This window comes from Oncorhynchus clarkii, chromosome 12, assembly GCF_045791955.1.
Source record: "Oncorhynchus clarkii lewisi isolate Uvic-CL-2024 chromosome 12, UVic_Ocla_1.0, whole genome shotgun sequence".
Lineage (NCBI taxonomy): Eukaryota > Metazoa > Chordata > Actinopteri > Salmoniformes > Salmonidae > Oncorhynchus > Oncorhynchus clarkii.
Window position 1 is genome coordinate 42,260,456 of NC_092158.1, and position 18,253 is coordinate 42,278,708.

At 45.7% G+C, this 18,253-nt stretch overlaps 2 protein-coding genes across 7 annotated transcripts in view; one reads left to right on the forward strand and one right to left on the reverse strand.

Annotated features, from left to right (window-relative positions):
• The first annotated feature begins 6,233 nt into the window (after positions 1 to 6,233).
• On the forward strand, positions 6,234 to 8,763 carry LOC139423211 (anaphase promoting complex subunit 13). Its single transcript, XM_071174967.1, has 2 exons — positions 6,234 to 6,607; positions 8,364 to 8,763. Exons 1-2 carry the CDS (start codon positions 6,509 to 6,511, stop codon positions 8,487 to 8,489), a joined length of 225 nt encoding a protein of 74 aa, XP_071031068.1. The 5' UTR covers positions 6,234 to 6,508; the 3' UTR covers positions 8,490 to 8,763.
• Positions 8,764 to 9,017: 254 nt separating this feature from the next.
• The window catches only part of LOC139423207 (Rho GTPase activating protein 32b), a 210,845-nt gene continuing 201,609 nt past the window's right edge, over positions 9,018 to 18,253 (reverse strand). For all 6 annotated transcript variants that reach the window (XM_071174949.1, XM_071174950.1, XM_071174951.1 and 3 more), the window contains 6 exons: positions 17,141 to 17,342; positions 15,184 to 15,329; positions 14,980 to 15,054; positions 13,940 to 14,806; positions 12,753 to 13,417; positions 9,018 to 12,663 (listed from right to left, as the gene is read on the reverse strand). In XM_071174949.1, the coding sequence (XP_071031050.1) occupies positions 10,519 to 12,663; positions 12,753 to 13,417; positions 13,940 to 14,806; positions 14,980 to 15,054; positions 15,184 to 15,329; positions 17,141 to 17,342 (4,100 nt within the window). In that variant the 3' untranslated portion in view covers positions 9,018 to 10,518. The remainder of the gene's footprint in view (positions 12,664 to 12,752; positions 13,418 to 13,939; positions 14,807 to 14,979; positions 15,055 to 15,183; positions 15,330 to 17,140; positions 17,343 to 18,253) is intronic.

Sequence of the window (18,253 nt, forward strand, 5' to 3'; positions counted from 1 at the left end):
CCTTCCTGGCCTCAACAGAAAAACAAGCCTTATGCCGGTAATAAAATTATATTTTCAGCTTGAGCTTTCTTTCAAGTTCTCTACATGCACAGTGAAGCTCAGCTTATCAACCCACACACCCAAATATTTGTACACTTTAACTTGCTCTATAGTATGTCATGCCAATGTAGCAATGACATGGTTTGTAACATGCCTGGCATTTGAAAATACCATGCATTTTGTTTTAGCCGAATTTAGAACCAGCTTTAAAATCATACAGATTATGTTGTATGATGTTAAATGCTCTTTGGGCATTTTCAAAAGCTAAAGATAAACTACTACCACTTGAATAAAGAACAGTATCATCTGCATAAAAATGAACATCCTCTGTTTCAATCAGATCCCCAATGTTGTTGATATACAAAATGAACAACAGTGGGTCCAAAATAGAACCTTGCGGAACACCTGAGCACACCTCTATGGAGGTACACATTGTGTACGATTTGATAGGTAATTTATAAACCAACCTAGAGCATGACTAGTAATTCCACAACATTTTAACCTTTGCACTAACACAGCATGGTCCACGGTGTCAAAAGCCTTCGACAAATCAATAAAAACAGACACACAATGTAACTTCTTATAAAGAGCACAGTGGATGTAATTTAAAACCTTCAATGTTGCTGAAACAGTGCTGTGGCCAGACCTAAAACCTGATTGCATTCCATTTAAGATGTTGTTTTCTTGGAAGTAGGTCTTTAGCTGCCTACTAACTAAGGACTCCAGTACCTTTGACAGTACAGACAATTTTGATATGGGTCGATAGTTGTCAAGCAGCGAAGGATCTCCACCTTTCAGGAGAGGCAGTACAAAAAGCAGATTTCCATAACTTGGGGATTTCCTTAACATCAAGCATAAGGTTAAAAATACATGTTAAGGGGGAGCAATGATGTCTGCAGCTAGGTGTAGGAGGCGGGGGTCTAGTTCATCAGCGCCAGGGGATTTTTTTTTAAATCAATTTATTTCAGGGCTTTACACACTTCTGAAACAGAGAATGATGAAAAGTAGAACCTTTTCACCTGGTGAAGGAGTGCACAGGGGTGTCAGGTAAATTCATAGGGGGCTCAATTATCCCTTTGACCTTTTCAAATAAACTGCCTGCATCTAAAAAGAAATGCTGATTCAAGGCTTTCAGAATGGTTCTCTCAATCTGTGTCTCTACCAACAATTGTTTGGGAAGCTGTGTATCTTTTTTGCACTCCAAACCTTTCACTACTTGCCAAGATTTGGATGGATTATTTAAATGATGTGAAGTCAATTTCAGGTAGTGGTCTGCTTTCAAATTACGGATCATAGCCACACCCATATTTCGAAGACGTTTAAGCCATCCAATCATCTGCCACACCAGTCCCTCTTCCTTTAGCCCACATAGCATTTCGTTCCCTTATGATTTTTGTAAGTCGCTTAGTAAACCAAGGGTTCTCTCTGCCCTTAATCCTGCATTTTTTACAAGGGTCATGCCTATTGCATACTTCCTGGAATGCGATGTGAAAGTAAGAAAAGGCTAGTTCAACATCAGGGATTAATTCCATTCAATGCTAGATACATCATGTAAAAAACCTTGAATATCAAACTGCTTCCAGTTTCTTTTCGTAATAACGTGGAGATTTCTTATGAATTTTACCATCTCTCAACACAGGCAATAGCACAGTGATCACCAGAAGCATTAAAACGATGAGTATTGGTTAAGTCAAATCAATCAAAGAGGATTTCAGAGTTAGTTAGTTAGCACACGGTGTCTCTCCCGCCTGCATTGCTAGAGGGGGCGACCGTTAGACAGTGTCCTTTGGGGCACTCTTTTCCCACAGTTCTGTTAAAGATGGTGATGGCAGGTGATCAGCCGGCGGGAGTAAAGGACACTGTCTACCGGTCGCCCCAGCTAGTACTGCAGGCGGGAGGCTGGAGCGACACCGTAATACTCAGATAATACCTTTTTCCCCTTTTGACCCACATTCAAAAGTGTCACACAAAAATGAAGATGTCGTACTCGAGGGAGGAACCAATGAGGTGCTCGAGGTGGGTCGTTCTTGCAGGAACAAATGGGATGCTCGAAGGGGGGCGTTCCAGCAGATGAATTAATGCCCACATGTAGGAACGCCCCAAATTGCATGCAGCATTGCACACTATTGCTTAATTTGGCAGCGTTCACGTAAAATAATCACAATTTGTCTCCCAAGCGGCTCTTCATTCAAAATGCTTGAAATTCAACCTAGAACCATGAAAAAAAATGTAATCTCTAATGTAAAAGCCCCATAAAGTCTACCATTACGTCAGATCTTGATATGCACGTTCAAATATTTTTTTTACATGGCCAAATTAATAGATATGGCCAGGGTGCTGTTGGGGAGACGTATCTCTGCAGCGCTCCACCAAAGTTCCATCAAAAATATTGTCTAACATAACCCATGTAGCAGATATAGGATATGGTAGAAAGAGTGTGTGGCCTTTTCTGTAGCCTACAGGCTGGATGTATGAAAATGAGACGGACACTTTTTACATCATGCAGGTTTCTCCGATCAAATAGCATAACCTAAACGGCGCTCAATCAAATCAAATAATTAGCTGTCATGTTAACAAACAACATATCCTAAAAACAGGACATGTCAAAGTAAAATGGACAATTTGGAATGGACAATCAGAACTATTGTCCAGCAGTTTCACCCCATTGTCATGATCAGTGGTTTCAAGTTTGTATCCAATTTCTGACAAGCTGACAATAACGAAAAATAAAAGACTTCTGCATTTCTCGCTGTGTAAACACATTGCACATCAGGAGAACTCCTGATAAAGTTGGGCTGCTGTTATTCAGCGCTTAAAATAGCCAAATTGATTAGTCACAGGAATCAGGACTAATCAAGCCAATGCAATGGCCTGTTTTACAAATGGTGGGACTACCACATGGATGGGCATTCATAAAATTCCATTTGGGCCGACATGGTGGGCTACACCCCAGTAAGCACGAGCCAAATTAGTTTTTGTTTCTGTGCCGAGTTGTTTTTTGGAGTTTTAATGTTAGGCTTACCACTTGGTTAAGGATCATTTGACCTCTACCTTAACTGTCACCCTAGACCCACTTCAATTTGCTAACCGCCCCAATAGATCCACAGACGATGCAATCGCCAACCTCAAGAGGCTGAAGAAATTTGGCTTGTCACCTAAAACTCTCACAACCTTTTACAGATGCACAATTAAGAGCATCCTGTCGGGCTGTATCACTGCTTGGTACGGCAACTGCACCGCCCGCAACTGCAGGGCTCTCCAGAGGGTGGTGCGGTCTGCTCAACACATCACCGGGGGTAAACTACCTGCCCTCGACACCTACCCCACCCAATGTCACAGGAAGGCCAAAAAGATCATCAAGGACAACAACCAAACGAGCCACTGCCTGTTCACCACGCTATCATTCAGAACAGGTACATCAAAGCTGGGACAGAGAGACTGAAAAACATCTTCTATATCAAGGCCATCAGACTTAAATAGCCATCACTAGCACGTAGAGGCTGCTGCCTATATAAATAGTCTTGAAATCACTGGCAACTTTAATAAATGGAACACTAGTCACTTTAATAATGTCTACATACCCTCTCATATGTATATACTGTATCCTATACTACTGTATCTTATTCTATGTCGCTCTGACATTGCTCATCCATATATTTTTAAATTCTTAATTCCATTCCTTTACTAGATTTGTGTGTATTGGGTACATGTTGTGTAATTGTTAGATGTTACTTGTTAGATATTGCTGCACTGTCGGAGCTAGAAGCACAAGCATTTCGCTACACCCACATTAACATCGCTAAACATGTGTATGTGACCAATAACATTTGATAGATGGGCATTCATAAAATTCAATTTCAGGCAACACTGTAGGCTACAACTCAGTAAGCATGGACTGACCCTGACGCCTTTGGACGTCTTCTTTTGGTGCAGGTCCGGACTGGCCTTGATTTCCACTTCCTTGGACAATGTTTTTCCAGCCTTGATTTGTCCCAAAAATAGACGTCTACTAATGACTTATTTTCAACTTGAACTCAGAACCAGAAATTAGCCTGATTTCAACATCTGGATAATACATATTTTAAACATCTAAAATATACTTAGCTTTTTCAGGACACTGTCTTTAAAAGATAATTCGGAAAAATCCAAATAACTTCACAGATCTTCACTTGTAAAGGACTTAAAACACTATTTCCCATGCTTGTTCAATGAATTATAAACAATTAACGAACATGCACCTGTGGAACGGCTGTTGAGACACTAACAACTTACAGATGGTAGGCAATTAAGGTCACAGTTATGAAAACTTAGGACAGTGAAGAGGACTTTCTACTGACTCTGAAAAACACCAAAAGAAAGATACCCAGGGTCCCTGCTCATCTGCGTGAACGTGCCTTAGGCATGCTGCAAGTAGGCATGAGGACTGCAGATGTGGCCAGGGCAATAAATTGCAATGTCTGTACTGTGAGACGCCTAAGACAGCGCTACAGGGAGACAGGACAGACATCTGATCGTCCTCGCAGTGGCAGACCACGTGTAATAACACCTGCACAGGATCGGTACATCCGAACATCACACCTGCAGGGACAGGTACAGAATGGCAAAAACTGCCCGAGTTACACCAGGAACACACAATCCCTCCATCAGTACTCAGACTGTGTGCAATAGGCTGAGAGAGGCTGGCCTGAGGGCCTGTAGGCCTGTTGTAAGGCAGGTCTTCACCAGATATCAACGGCAACAACGTCGCCTATGGGCACAAACCCACCGTCGCTGGACCAGACAGCACTGGCAAAAAGTGCTCTTCACTGACGAGTCGCGGTTTCTCACCAGGGGTGATGGTCGGATTCGAGTTTATTGTCAAAGGAATGAGCGTTACACCGAGGTCTGTACTCTGGAGCGGGATCGATTTGGAGGTGGAGGGTCTGTCAAGGTCTGGGGTGGTGTCACAGCATCATCGGACTGAGCTTGTTGTCATTGCAGGCAATCCTCCTCCCTCATGTGGTACCCTTCCTGCAGGCTCATCCGACATGACCCTCCAGCATGACAATGCCACCAGCCATACTGCTCGTTCTGTGCGTGATTTCCTGCAAGACAGGAATGTCAGTGTTCTGCCATGGCCAGCGAAGTGCCTAATGAGATTGAGATCCGGGCTCGTCTGGGACCTATTGGATCGGAGGGTGAGGGCTAGGACCATTCCTACAGGAATGTCCAGGAACTTGCTAGTGCCTTGGTGGAATAGTGGGGTAACATCTCACCACAAGAACTGGCAAATCTGGTGCAGTCCATGAGGAGGAGATGCACTGCAGTACTTAATGCAGCTGGTGGCCACACCAGATACTGACTGTTCCTTTTGATTTTGACCCCACCTTTGTTCAGGGACACATTATTAAATTTAAGTTAGTCACATGTCTGTGAAACTTGTTCAGTTTGTGTCTCAGTTGTTGAATCTTGTTATGTTCATACAAATATTTATACATGTTAAGTTTGCTGAAAATACAAGCAGTTGAGAGTGAGAGGACGTTTTTGTTGTTGTTGCTGAGTATACATATTTTCAACTTTCATTCAGAACCGAAAATGAACCTGATTTCAATATCCGGAAAATACGTATTTTTCAACGTCCGGAAAATAAGCATTTTCAACGTCCAGACAATACCCTTTCACATTTAATTCAGAACCTAACTTCAATTAGTTTTTTTTTGCTCCTTCCTTTGGCGGCAGAAGGCTGGGACCGGTTCTGTGCTCTCCCCACTATTTATTGTTTCTGCAGTGAGGATTCACCATCTTCAGATAATGATTCTGTAACTTATTTGCAGATAATCGTCGTTTGAATGTCAAAAAAACATAGGTACAGTATGCAAATCAGGAGTCAAATTAACGATTTTTTTTTTTACCGATGCGATTCGGTTCCTACCATTTAACATGAAGAGCCGTCCAAAAAGCGCAGTTCGTTCGCGAACGTCCTATCACTAGAAGGCATTTGCTGCATTTGATTCATGAACAGTTGCGACACAACCATTCAATAATTTGAATGTTGCTCAACTGCGTTCTAGTGCTAGTCGGAACTTGGAAAGTCTTAATATGTTTGACTTGAACTGGTTGAATGCGGCACACATCAGCCCTAAAAGCAAACCTGTGAAGCTAATTTGTACTTTGTGGCTGTGCTATCTAGTGGAAACCCCGTGAACTCGGCACTTATCCCCCTCCCGAAGAATATGACGTCAAAATACTGCGACTCATTTGAATCGCAGGTTTTAAGGATTTTTGCAAGGCTTTATTGTTTGGGTAGGGTATTGTGTTTACATTACATATTTTGGGAAGTAAATTAGCTTCATAAGCCTATATTGAGACTTCTTACTTGCCACACCAGACTACTTTTCTACGGTTAAACCACCACAACAAACAAGGATACTGAATTGTGCCATCTTCACACCTAGCTAGCACTACTAGCAGGCAACCAAAACATCCAGAGATGGACAGTGAAGTTCAAAGAGATGGCAGGGTTCTTGACCTTACAGATGATGCTTGGAGGGAAGACCGTCTACCTTATGAAGATGTCACTATCCCATTGGTATGTAAAACCCTTTAAACAATGTTTATGCTGTAGATGAGGATTAGCTAACTTGATAACTGCTACATGATATAACGTTGGTAATTTAGCTTCTAAAACGGTCTCACTCATATATATAATTCGGGAAATGAATGATGATGGCAGCATCAAAAATGTATTAGCTATTTGATGGCAAATCAAAATCGCTGATGTCTGAAGCCCAAAAATAACATTTGGACAACACTAAACAAGCTTACGTTATATAGCTAGAAAGCACTGTGTTGTGTGGTTACACGCGCCATAGCCCTTTTTAATAATTTGCACCCTCACATTTATATCAGCTCTGCCAAATATCCAGATCTAACTAGTAACATATCTTCAATACAGGATTCTAGTTTAGGATGGATTATAGATGGGGTAAACGTTTAACGGCACTGGCGATTTATAAACGTATGATTCATGTTGCAGATGGAACTTCGGAGAAAATACAGATATAAAAACCAGCTCACTGCCTGGCCTCAGACTAAATGTAACAGTAAATATCCGGGACAACCAAATTAGTGTTACGTTTGGTATGGTTACTCTAACAACCCAAAGCTTGCGCTTTTGAATCAACATCAGCCACAACAAATTTGAATTCGTAACACACACATTACTAAGTGGAGTTTTAGATGTACGTACAGAATACAAAATGCTCTGAGACCAGGTAGAAATACGAGACATTCAGACTTGCCATCTAGTACCAGTCTCATACATACCTTTAATCTGCTCACTGTTGTAGCTGGCTGGTTCTCTTCTCTCCCTGGTGGAATCAAATAGAGGAAATGCCTTTGGCATGAGTCTTCTTTTACATGGTTTCAGAAATATGTTTCTGAATAAAATTACTTATGCCTGATACTCATACTTCTGTATAAAACTGGACAACACTACCACAGGTGGTTGGTGGCATGTTAATGGCTGGAGCGGAATATTATCATATACATGGTTTGATGCCATTCTATCCGTTCCAGCCATTACTATGAGCCGTCCTCCCTTCAGCAGCCTCCACTGAATATTACTATACTGGAAAAAATTACGCAACAATTGCACAGATTTTACTGAGTTAGTTCATATGAGGAAAACAGTCAATTGAAATAAATTCATTAGGCCCTAAACTATGGATTTCACATGACTGGGAATACAGAGATGCATTTGTTGGTCACAGATACCCCTTCCTAAAAAATGGGCCTCAGGATCTCAGTATTTTTGTACATTCAAATTGTCATCAATATAATGCAAATGTGTTGCCTGCCCATACCATAACCCCACCGCTGCCATGGGGCAATCTGTTCACAATGTTGACATCAGCAAATCATTCACCCATGCGACGCAATACACATGGTTTGCGGTTGTGAGGCCTGTTGGATATACTGCCAAACTCTCTAAAACGACGATGGCTTATGGTAAAGAAATTAACATTCAATTCTCTGGCGGACATGCCAATTGCACGCTCCGACAAAACTGTACATTTTAGAGTGGCTTTTTATTGTCCCCAGCACAAGGTGCACCTGTGTTTAAATCAGCGTCATTATATGCATTCTTGGCCAAGCAGAATTCTCACTAACAGCTATGTGAACAAATTTGTGCACAACATTTGAGAGAAATACACTTTTTGTGCATCTGTGATTTAAAAAAAAAAATTGAGCTCATGAAACATGGGACCAACACTTTACATATTTATATTTTTGTTCAGTCTAGTTTGCTCTCATGTGGTTAATACTTTTATTTTTTCCTGCAGAGCGAACTGCCTGAAGCTGAGCAAGATAATGGAGGATCAACAGAGTCTGTGAAAGAACAAGAAATGAAGTGGTCAGATTTGGCTCTACAGAGTCTGCACGAGAATACACCTAACACTGGGACTTAGACACTCCGTGAATGGATACGGTGCCCAATCCAATGTACCTGTGGTTGAACTCATCTGGAATTTCCTCTTATAATGGTCAAAAGAAAGTCATTGTGATATTCTCATTCATGTAGAAGGAATCTCTCTCAAACCCACAATTTGTTTCGCAGTTCAATAACTGATCCTGTATTGAAGCATCCTTAGACTATTTGTAGATTTTCTTATTGGCCCGACAGAAAGTCTGAAAACTGAGTATATTCAATGAAGCAAAAATAAACAACATTTCATATGTCAACTTTTTTTTCTCTCTAGTCAAAGGCAATGCATGTCACAAATACATACTCATGTAATTGGCTCCTTGCCTCTGGCATCTAAGAGGGAAATTTCACTGACTAACTACTGTACATTTTTGAAGTGTTTAACATGTCAAGACATCTCAGGGAGCTTTGTGTTATGAAAAATACTATTTGTTTATGACAAAGGCTCAGGGTCTCAAAGTAGCATTCAACACTACAATTTAACAAAATAACCCACTGACAGACATTTTCATTGTTATTTCCTGAATAATTTTATTTGTTATATCCAACAGCATAACTCTCCAGTTACTGAGACAAGAGATGTTTTTACATTCAAACACAACTAGGTGGTTATTTAGCCACTTACTGTGCCCCACAACAAAGGAGGGACATCTGGGAGTATTCCGTTTAAACAGGTAGGGACCATAAGGCAAAATAGAACAGTACCTTCACAAGCCAATGGGCGTTACAACTGAAATATAGTCGAAGGTTTTCAAATGCAAATATGACCTGCATTTGAAATTGAATGAGATGAATCTGAATCCTCTGCCAATTTGACTGGCTACTGACTAATTACTGACTAGTTCATCCACATTTCCTTAAATGGTCCCAAACATTTGTCCATTCAAATTAAATTATGGTTTACTTCTCTTGGAACATAATAACCATCTTTTTCACATACTATGAAAATTAGTATGTACATTTATTTCAAAATGTATTTGCTGGAGTGAATTCAACCTGCTCAAGGGCTGACCAAGCATTTACATTTGTGTGAAGTGTTGTACAATATCATTTTTTATAATTTTATTAAGTTGTTCAGTCCATTCAAGTCCTTTGAAATTGGCAGAAAAAAACAAGACTATAACTAAACACATTTTAAGAATTACTCTGTTACACCTCCCAAGGTAATGTTGTCATTCTCACACCCGGTCATCAACCCATACATGTGCAGGAATGCTTTCATGGCCAAAAATACTCAATGTTTGGTCCCTCTTGCAATGAAGAACAAATCTGGGTTCCAAAACATTCCATTATAATTCAATTCACTCCGTTTTATAGCAAAAACACACAATCACAAAGCAAATAAAATATGAACATAATTTAATGTACAGTACCAGGTGAAAGTACCCTGTCTAATTCTAGAACTCACTTTGTACTGCTGGGCCCCAACCCCAAATCCGAGATTCTTGAAGACTGAAAGTGAACATACTGTAACGCCTTATGTATACAGAAACAGGAGGGAGGGCACGATGACTTACACAGATTTCCTCCCTCGAGAACTTGTACTGAAACATCCAGAAGGTACACAATGGATATCAATGGTAAACAAGAGATTGGAGATAACATGCATTTCTAAAATGCAAACCTTCATCCCTGTTATGCTCATATCTCCCCAGTCAAAACAAAACTGGAAACAAAAATAAAACAAATCCCTTTTTACCAGTAGTTCTTCTTTGTACACATATTTTCTGGTTTCTTGGACCTTTCGCTTATATCATATACATTTCTATGATCATCCACCATTTCAATGAGTTACGACCGCGTGGTTTCTTAGAACAATTGAAGAAAGTATGGTACATTCTCTAAAAAGTATCTTATTTTCCTTTACAATTCATAAAAAATATAGAGAAAAATAATGAGAAAGGTTCTGACGACAGTCCACTGTCCTGCAGAGGCTGTGGAACATTTTAATCTCCAGCTGAGTCACTTCATTGCTTACTAAAACCTGCACATTTTTTTTACAAGTCTCTTCTTCATTCAGCGTGTATTTCTGTCTCGGGCCTCTGCAGGGCCAGTTCCGCTGGGATGAAGGCGCCCTGGCCCAAGGCAGTGGAGTACGCTCGGTTGTTGTGGCTGCCCGTGAAGCCAGGGTTGGTGGGGAAAGAAGCAGAGGAGACCCCGTGGGGGTTTGGCATGGGGGCCTGTGGCTGAGGTATTGCTGTTGGGTGGTAATCATCCAGGTTGTCGTAGTGGGACTGTATCGCCATGGTGCTGTGTCTCTGCTGCCCACCGTGGGGCTGGTATGAGTGGTCTCTGTCTGGTTCGGAAGTGGCAGCTTGGCTATAGTGCTGCTGCTGGCGCTCTCGGATGCTGTGCGACCGCTCGGGCTTGGGAGGGGCCTGCGCTTTGACGGGGGCCGACTGGTGTTGGTGGTCATCATTGTCCTGGTAACTACTGGGGGTTTTGGACCGGTTCTGGTGGCGGTCTGGATCGGGCTGTTCGTAGCGAGGTTGGAAGCTCCGAGCTCCGTCCCCGGGGTCCTGCTGATGGGCCTGGTAACGGGGTGGGTGTTGGGCTTGGTGCGAGTGGGAGACCTGGCAGGTCCTGGAGTTGCCATGTTTGTCCCCGGTGCCATTTCCCTGACAGTGCTTCTCCGTCTCCATGTACATGAGGACGTCGGGGTCAGACACAAGGTGTCGGGGAGCGTGCTGGGAGCCTGGCGGTACTCCGTAGCGCCCGTCTTTACCCTCGACAGTCATCAGCATGGCTTTGCCGGGGTCCGACTTACTGCGCAGGTGTAGAGTTTCGTACGCTCCCAGGTCGCCAGGCATGAACAGGCCCACGTTGTCATACTGAGACATGACAGGTCCCTTGACCTTCTGCCTGGCCCGGCTCTCTCTGTGGATGGAGTGCATCCGGAGCCTTTCCGAGTCCTCTGGGTTCCATGCGAAGTAGACGGCGGCTCCCTTTGAGCCATGGCCCGGGGGCATGTCTCTGCTGACAAAGCTGTGCTCCTTCCCCGGCGGGAGGATGTGGCGGGACAGGTAGTGGTAGCCGCCCGCCTTGCCCCCCGACCGGCTGAGGGTGGGGCCCAGGTCCCGACTGCTGAACGAGTGGAAGTGCCTCAGCCGGATGGTCCCGTAGGGGTCCACGTCGTAGTAAGGGGCGTCCAGCGGGTTGGCGCCAGGCGAATAGGGGCTGTAACGGTACTGCACCCGGCCATTCTCAAAGTAAGGCTGGAGTTGGGTGACGTGGTAGTCAGCCTGCGAGGACTGTTGCGGCGGCTGCTGGTAGGTATTGCACTGGTAGACGGGCCGCTGGTAGTAGAATAACTCGTCGTCGGGAGGCACCTCGGTCCGCTGGATGGGCACCGAGCGGATTGCTGAGGGCACGTGGAGCGAGTGCACCCTTCGGATAGTGGGGTAGACCGGAGCTCCCTCCATGGGTCCATAGCCCTGGCCGTGGTGTCCCGGGCTGGGTGATATGTACTCGCCACCCCTGGGGGGCCCGTGATGCTTCATTGACTGGTGGCAGGACCTGGGGTGAGCTATGGTGTTGTAGCGGTGGTCCGTGCGGGCACTGTAAGGTATCTGGGGCTCCGACTTTGATGCGTAGGAGAGGTGTGGGGGAACACTGTCTGGCCGGTAGTGGTACGAAGGCTGCCCCACGGGAATGGCCCGTTGGTGGTAGTAGGCCTCCCCGGGAGGTTCCAGTAAGGCGGCCACTCCCTTGGTGTGGTACAGGTAGGCTGACTGCTGGGTGGAAGACTTACGCGGGGGAGGGTGAGGTTGGGCGAGGGCCTCAGGCATGGAGGCCTCTGTCAGGATGTTGTGGAAGATGGCGGGGTTGGCGGCCTCTGTGTGGCTGAGGGCGGCAGTTGCCAATTTGCTCTCAATGGAGCGGACGGGAGGCGCTGGCGGCGTGGGCCCATGGGCGTGGGTCACAGGCTCCGCGCGGGGCTGAACTGGCTTTATGGCCTCCCATGGTCTCTCCACTGGCTCGGATGGGGTGGGGACCACTCTGGCGTTAGGCTGGGGATGGGAGTGGGGCTGGGGATGAGGCTGGGACTGTGGCTGGGCCTGTGGATGAGTATGGAACTGTATTTGAGGCTGTGAAACTGCAACTCGCTGCTCTGACGGTTTCGGAGATGGCGACCAGACGACCTCATCTACATGGACCTGAAAATGAACCAAAAACAATTCCAGTTGGCTATATAGTCACTTTATCAAAGATATTCTGCAAATATGACACATTTTCGCCAATTTACCTCAGGAGCAGGCTGTGGCAGGACACCCGTCTCCTTGCTCCTGGGAGTGGTGGTGGAGAATCCAGTGCTGCTGACCGCTACCTGGCCCATGGCGGGCTGCTGCCTGTCTGGACTCCTCAGAGTGGGGGACACATGGGCTGGAGGGCAGTAGGGAGTGGTGGTACACTGGTGGTGGGGGGAAGCCGGTAGGGTGAAATCAATATCCTGGTTGGCTCCGGGAGAAGTGGAGGGGAACTTTGCACTGGTGGACATACTGATGGACTCATGGCTCACTGACTGGCAAGGCTGTTTGTCAGTAGGGGTGGTGGAAGGGTGAGGGGAGGAAGGGGCAAGGTTTGGGGTGGTGGGGGTTAAGGTTGGGGTCTGGGCTTCTCCTGCCCTGGGTCCCTCCTCGAGGGACGTCTGAGGGCGCAGAGCTGGGGGAGGGGGCCAGTCCAGGGAGTGTGAGGGCTCCAGGGGTCTAATGGGGGACACTGGCGTGGGGGGCTGGGACTGGGAGGGCCTCTTCTGGGTCAGGATAGAGGCCTGCTGGGCGGACTCTGCCAGGGCCAGGGCCAACATGCGGGCGGCGTTCTTCGGATGGGGCGGGGGAGGGAGGAGGGACACAGAGGAGGAGCTGAGAGGGCTGGGGGAGGCTTTTGGAGAGTCCAGACTAGCTACGGCTCCTGGGAGGGGGACAAAAACAGAAGGGAACTGCAGTGTGAGGACAGAGAGAAGAGAAAGTGCGTTTGAGGGGAATAAAAAGAAAAAAGGCAGGCTTGGTCTTCAAGAGTAGGAGAGAGGGGGAAGAGTTAAGCCTGGCGCTCTGGCGGCATCATGTGGAAAGATTTCTCTGAGCTGAAATCCATGCAAGGTGTTAAAGGCATGAGGCGGGGAAACTAAACCTAGAAACGAAACAGGCATTGTCAATCAAAGCATAATTAAACAAAGGCCTTATACTGTAAAGAGAAATGGACAGTTGAAATGGACAGTTCACCTAAATTATATATTGGTTTCCTTACAGGGAAAGGAAACTACTATATAATTTAGTAATTTGGGTGAACTCTCTCTTTAACATAAAAAAAAAACATGATAGGTGATCAAGTGAAAATGTAGCAGCTGTATGCAAAGAAGCAGCTGTATGCAATGTAGCAGCTGTATGCAAAGAAGCAGCTGTATGCAATGAAGCAGCTGTATGCACCACTAACCTAATTGTTCCTCGCTATTGGTTGCTGGAGGTTGCTGGGCAGTGCTCTCCTCCCCTGTGGAGTCTTGGCTCTCAATGTCGAAGGCAGAGAGCTTACAGTGCAGCTCCATCTGAAAGGCCTCGCTCAGCGACGGCTCCCCTGTCCTCAGCAACACTGAGCCCATTAACAGAGGAGAGTCCCAGGGCAGTCCCGAGGGAGGGGAAGAAGGCTGGGGAACACCATGGCTTTCTGTAAGCCTACTAGAAATCTCCATGTCAAACGGCTCCGAAATGGCCAGAGGAGCCAAAATGTCCGACTTTGACCTTTTAGGGGACACAGCCTGTACGGGTTTGTCAGAGAAAGACACTGAGCAGACCAGCTTCTTGCTCCCTGCTTTCTCTCCCGTGGCCGGGCTGAGGTCAGGCGACAAGAAGGGGTTGGCGAACTTCCCCAGGAAGGAAGGAGAGACGAGCGCCGAGCCGTTGTCAATGCTGCCGGGGCTCCTCTTCGGGCTGGTGCCCTCACCAGTCGTGCCCGTAGCGACATCGCTCAGCCCCAGGGGGAAGGAGAAGGAGCCGTCGGGCAGGCTGCACTGGAATGACATGGGGTCAAAGTCCAACGAGGCCATGCCGATGTCTGGGGGGCTAAGGTCCACGTCCTCGCCGGCTGAACGTGGGGGCGAAATCAGGGCTGGAACATAGATGGGCCCGTCGTCCCCATCGCTGTCCCCCCCGCCGCGGGTGGCGCCCCCGCTGTGGCTCTGGGCCAGATTGTCATCGGAGTTGCAGTGCTGCCGGGTGTGGCTGTCCAGCAGGTCACAGTTGAAGGAAGCCGAGAGGGCATCGCTGCTGGAGCGGGGCCGCCGAGGACGGTACACCTTCGACTCTCCTACGGGAGTCAGGGGGAAATCTTCATCAATTCAAAGACAAGTCACAAATGTTTTATTAGAAAAAACTATCTATACAAATACATTACTACTTGGACCACAGCAGACTTGCACCGAGGAACAGGCTCCATCAGGCATACAGAGTGGCGTGGAGATAAGTCAGATTATACATTACCTTCAACGTTGTGTAGCGAGGTGAGCGACTCCTCGCTTTTGGCCGATCGCAGTGTCCCCGTGTCCCCTCTGCCTCCTGGGACATGAGACAGACAGGCATGAGTTCACATTAATTAGTTTCCGTTCCAACCAAATGTAACATTTGTGAGAAGGGTCAGAGAGTGAAGGCTTGGTGTTTGGGAGGGAAGAAGAAAGGGAATCTAACCTGCCAGGGCCATGGCCTTGAGCTCACTGGGTTCGCTGGGGTTGCGGTGCAGCTTGCGCTTGGACATAGACGATGACTTGCCCAGGTTGAAGAAGGAGCGCCAGTTTCCCACCGGCGACTTCTTGGACTTGATGGGGGGCCTTTTCCTGTTGGAGGTGAATGGACAGAACACTCAGTTGGGGAAACAAGTAGTCATGTGTCCTTTTGTTATTGTTGCCTAAACAACATGACTCACTTGTTTATAATATGAAACCACGTACAGTGCCTTCGGAAAGTATTCAGACCCATTGACTTTTTCCACATTTTCTTACGTTACAGCCTAATTCTAAAATTGATTCAATTGTTTTTTCCCCTTCATCAATGTACACACAATACCCTATAATGACAAAGCAAAAACACGTTTTTAGAAATGTTAGCTAATTTATAAAGAGATACAAAACTTATATCACATTTACATAATTATTCAGACCCATGACTCAGTACTTTGTCGAAGGACCTTTGGCAGTGATTACAGCATAGAGCCTTGTTGGTTATGGCTCTACAAGCTTGGCACACCTGTATTTGGCGAGTTTCTCCTATTCTTCTCTGCAGATCCTCTCAAGCTCTCTAAGGTTGGATGGGGTATGTTGCTGCAAAGCTATTTTCACGTCTCCCCAGAGATGTTCGATCGGGTTCAAGTCCGGGCTCTGGCTGGGCCACTCAAGGACATTCAGAGACTTGTCCCAAAGCCACTCCATGCGTTGTCTCGGCTGTGTGCTTAGGGTTGTTGTCCTGTTGGAAGGTGAACCTTCACCCCAGTTTGAGGTCCTGAGCACTCTGGAGCAGGTTTTCATCAAGGATCTCTCTGTACATTTCTCCGTTCATCTTTGCCTCGATCCAGACTTGTCTCCTAGTATCTGCCACTGAAAAACATCCCCACTGCATGCTGCCACCACCACGATGCTTCATTGTAGGGTTGGTGCCAAGTTTGCTCCAGACGTGACGCTTGGCATTCAGGCCAAAGAGTTGAATCTTGTTTCTCATGGTCAGAGAGTCCTTTAGGTGCCTTTTGGAAAATTCCAAGCAGGCTGTCATGTGCCTTTTACTGAAGAGTGTCTGGCCACTCTACCATGAAGGCCTGATTGGTGGAGTTCTGCAGAGATGGTTGTCCTTCTGGAAGGTTCTCCCATCTCCACAGAGGAACTCTGGAGCTCTGTCAGGAGGACCATCGGGTTCTTGGTCACCTCCCTGAGCAAAGCCCTTTTCCCCCGATTGCTCAGTTTGGTTGGGCGGCCAGCTCTTGAAAGTCTTGGCGGTTCCAAACTTCCATTTAAGAATGATGGAGGCCACTGTGTTCTTGGGGATCTTCAATGCTGCAGACATTTTTTGGTACTGTTCCCCAGATCTGTGACTCGACACAATCCTGTCTTGGAGCTCGACGGACAACTCCTTGGTTTTTGCTCTGACATGCACTGTTAACTGTGGGACGTTATATAGACAGATGTGTGCCTTTCCAATCATGTCCAATCAATTGAATATACCATAGGTGGACTCCAATAAAGTTGTGGAAACATCTCAAGAATGATCAATGGAAACAGGATGCACCTGACATCAATTTCGAGTCTCATAGCATAGGGTCTGAATACTTATATAAATAAGGTATTTGTTTTTTACTTGTAATACATTTGCAAACATTTCTAAAAGCCTGTTTTAGCTTTGTCAAAATAGGCTATTGTGTGGCGATTGATGAGGGGGAAAACATTATTTAATACATTTTAGAATAAGGCCGTAATGTAACAAAATGAGGAAAAAGTCAAGGGGTGCGAATGCACTGTAACTGTATGCATTCATGGTTTGAAGGTACGATATTTCCATCCAAGTATTGTATCTCATCTATGCCTCCACCATTTCAATACTTCACAACTCATGGATAAACATCAGCCGTTAGAAAGATACCAGGGCCGCAGGTTGTTCATACCTCTCCATAGGGAACTCGATGACGGTGTGGAACTTGCCCTGCAGCGCAGCCGGACCCTCCCCCACCTCAATGTACTTGCTATCGGCCGTGACGGGGGAGTTGATCTGTGCCTGGGTCCGGGCCTGGGCCTCCTCCAGGGTCAGCAGCTTGGTGGAGGGGGACGACACCAGCAGGGACTTGGGCCGCAACAACGAGTTGTGTCCTAGGGGAAGGGGAGAAGTGATCATCATGTACACCAGTAGCCACCAACCTTAACTGAGTCAAGATCACTTTCGGAGTCAAAATCCAAGCAGAGATCTACCACTCAGATAAAGAAAATAAAAATGATAATCCTATGCAACATTAACCAATTAAAAACAGTTCTGCAGCAATGAGGTTTGTACAGTAGGCTATAGGCCCAATACATTATCACTACATATTGGCTATGCTTGAATTTCCCTGCCATTGTTTTTCTCAGACCATTTTGAATCTATATAACATTTTTAGGTATATGATCAGACTGGTAATAGATCATTTGTTGTATTACTTGTGAGGCATAGCTGAGTAAGCATAATAATTATATTTTAATTAATTTTTTATTGGACTGACGGCCTGCATCTGATGGTCAGTCTGAGGGGAGGAAGGGCGCAGCCTCTCACCCGACTCACTGTCCATCAGCTCTCCCTTCCTCCGCTGAGAAAAGGGGACAGACAGTCTTCCAGCTGATAGCGAAACTCAAGTCGCACTGCATTATTTCTGTCTCATGCACCAATTCATGTGGTTACTAGAAAGTGAAATATTCCTGGATATTAAAAAAGACAAGCCGCTAATAATAACGCAAGCGTGTGGAAACACTTTGCTGTACTCTTTCATTGCAGCTGCAGTGCTGGTTGTAGCGTGAGTGGAAGTGGGGCAACGTGCATTTTAAGACATTTAAAAGTGTTGGCAGTCTTGAATAACAACTTAAACATGAGCTTACTCATAAAAAACACAGCACTTTGCTGTATTCTCTCTCTATTTATGGTTTTAAACATTTTTAAATCTCACAGTATCAACCGCTGTGCATTCGAGGATTCTTTTTACAGTCTATGGCTTGCAGAAACTGTGCCGATGCGGTAATCTGAGCTATTGAAT

Coding starts and splice junctions, on each gene's coding strand:
- LOC139423211 (XM_071174967.1), top strand. CDS start 6,509: ATGGACAGTGAAGTTCAAAGAGATGGCAGGGTTCTTGACCTTACAGAT. Junction 6,608..8,363: donor AAGATGTCACTATCCCATTG/GTATGTAAAACC, acceptor TTTTTCCTGCAG/AGCGAACTGCCTGAAGCTGA.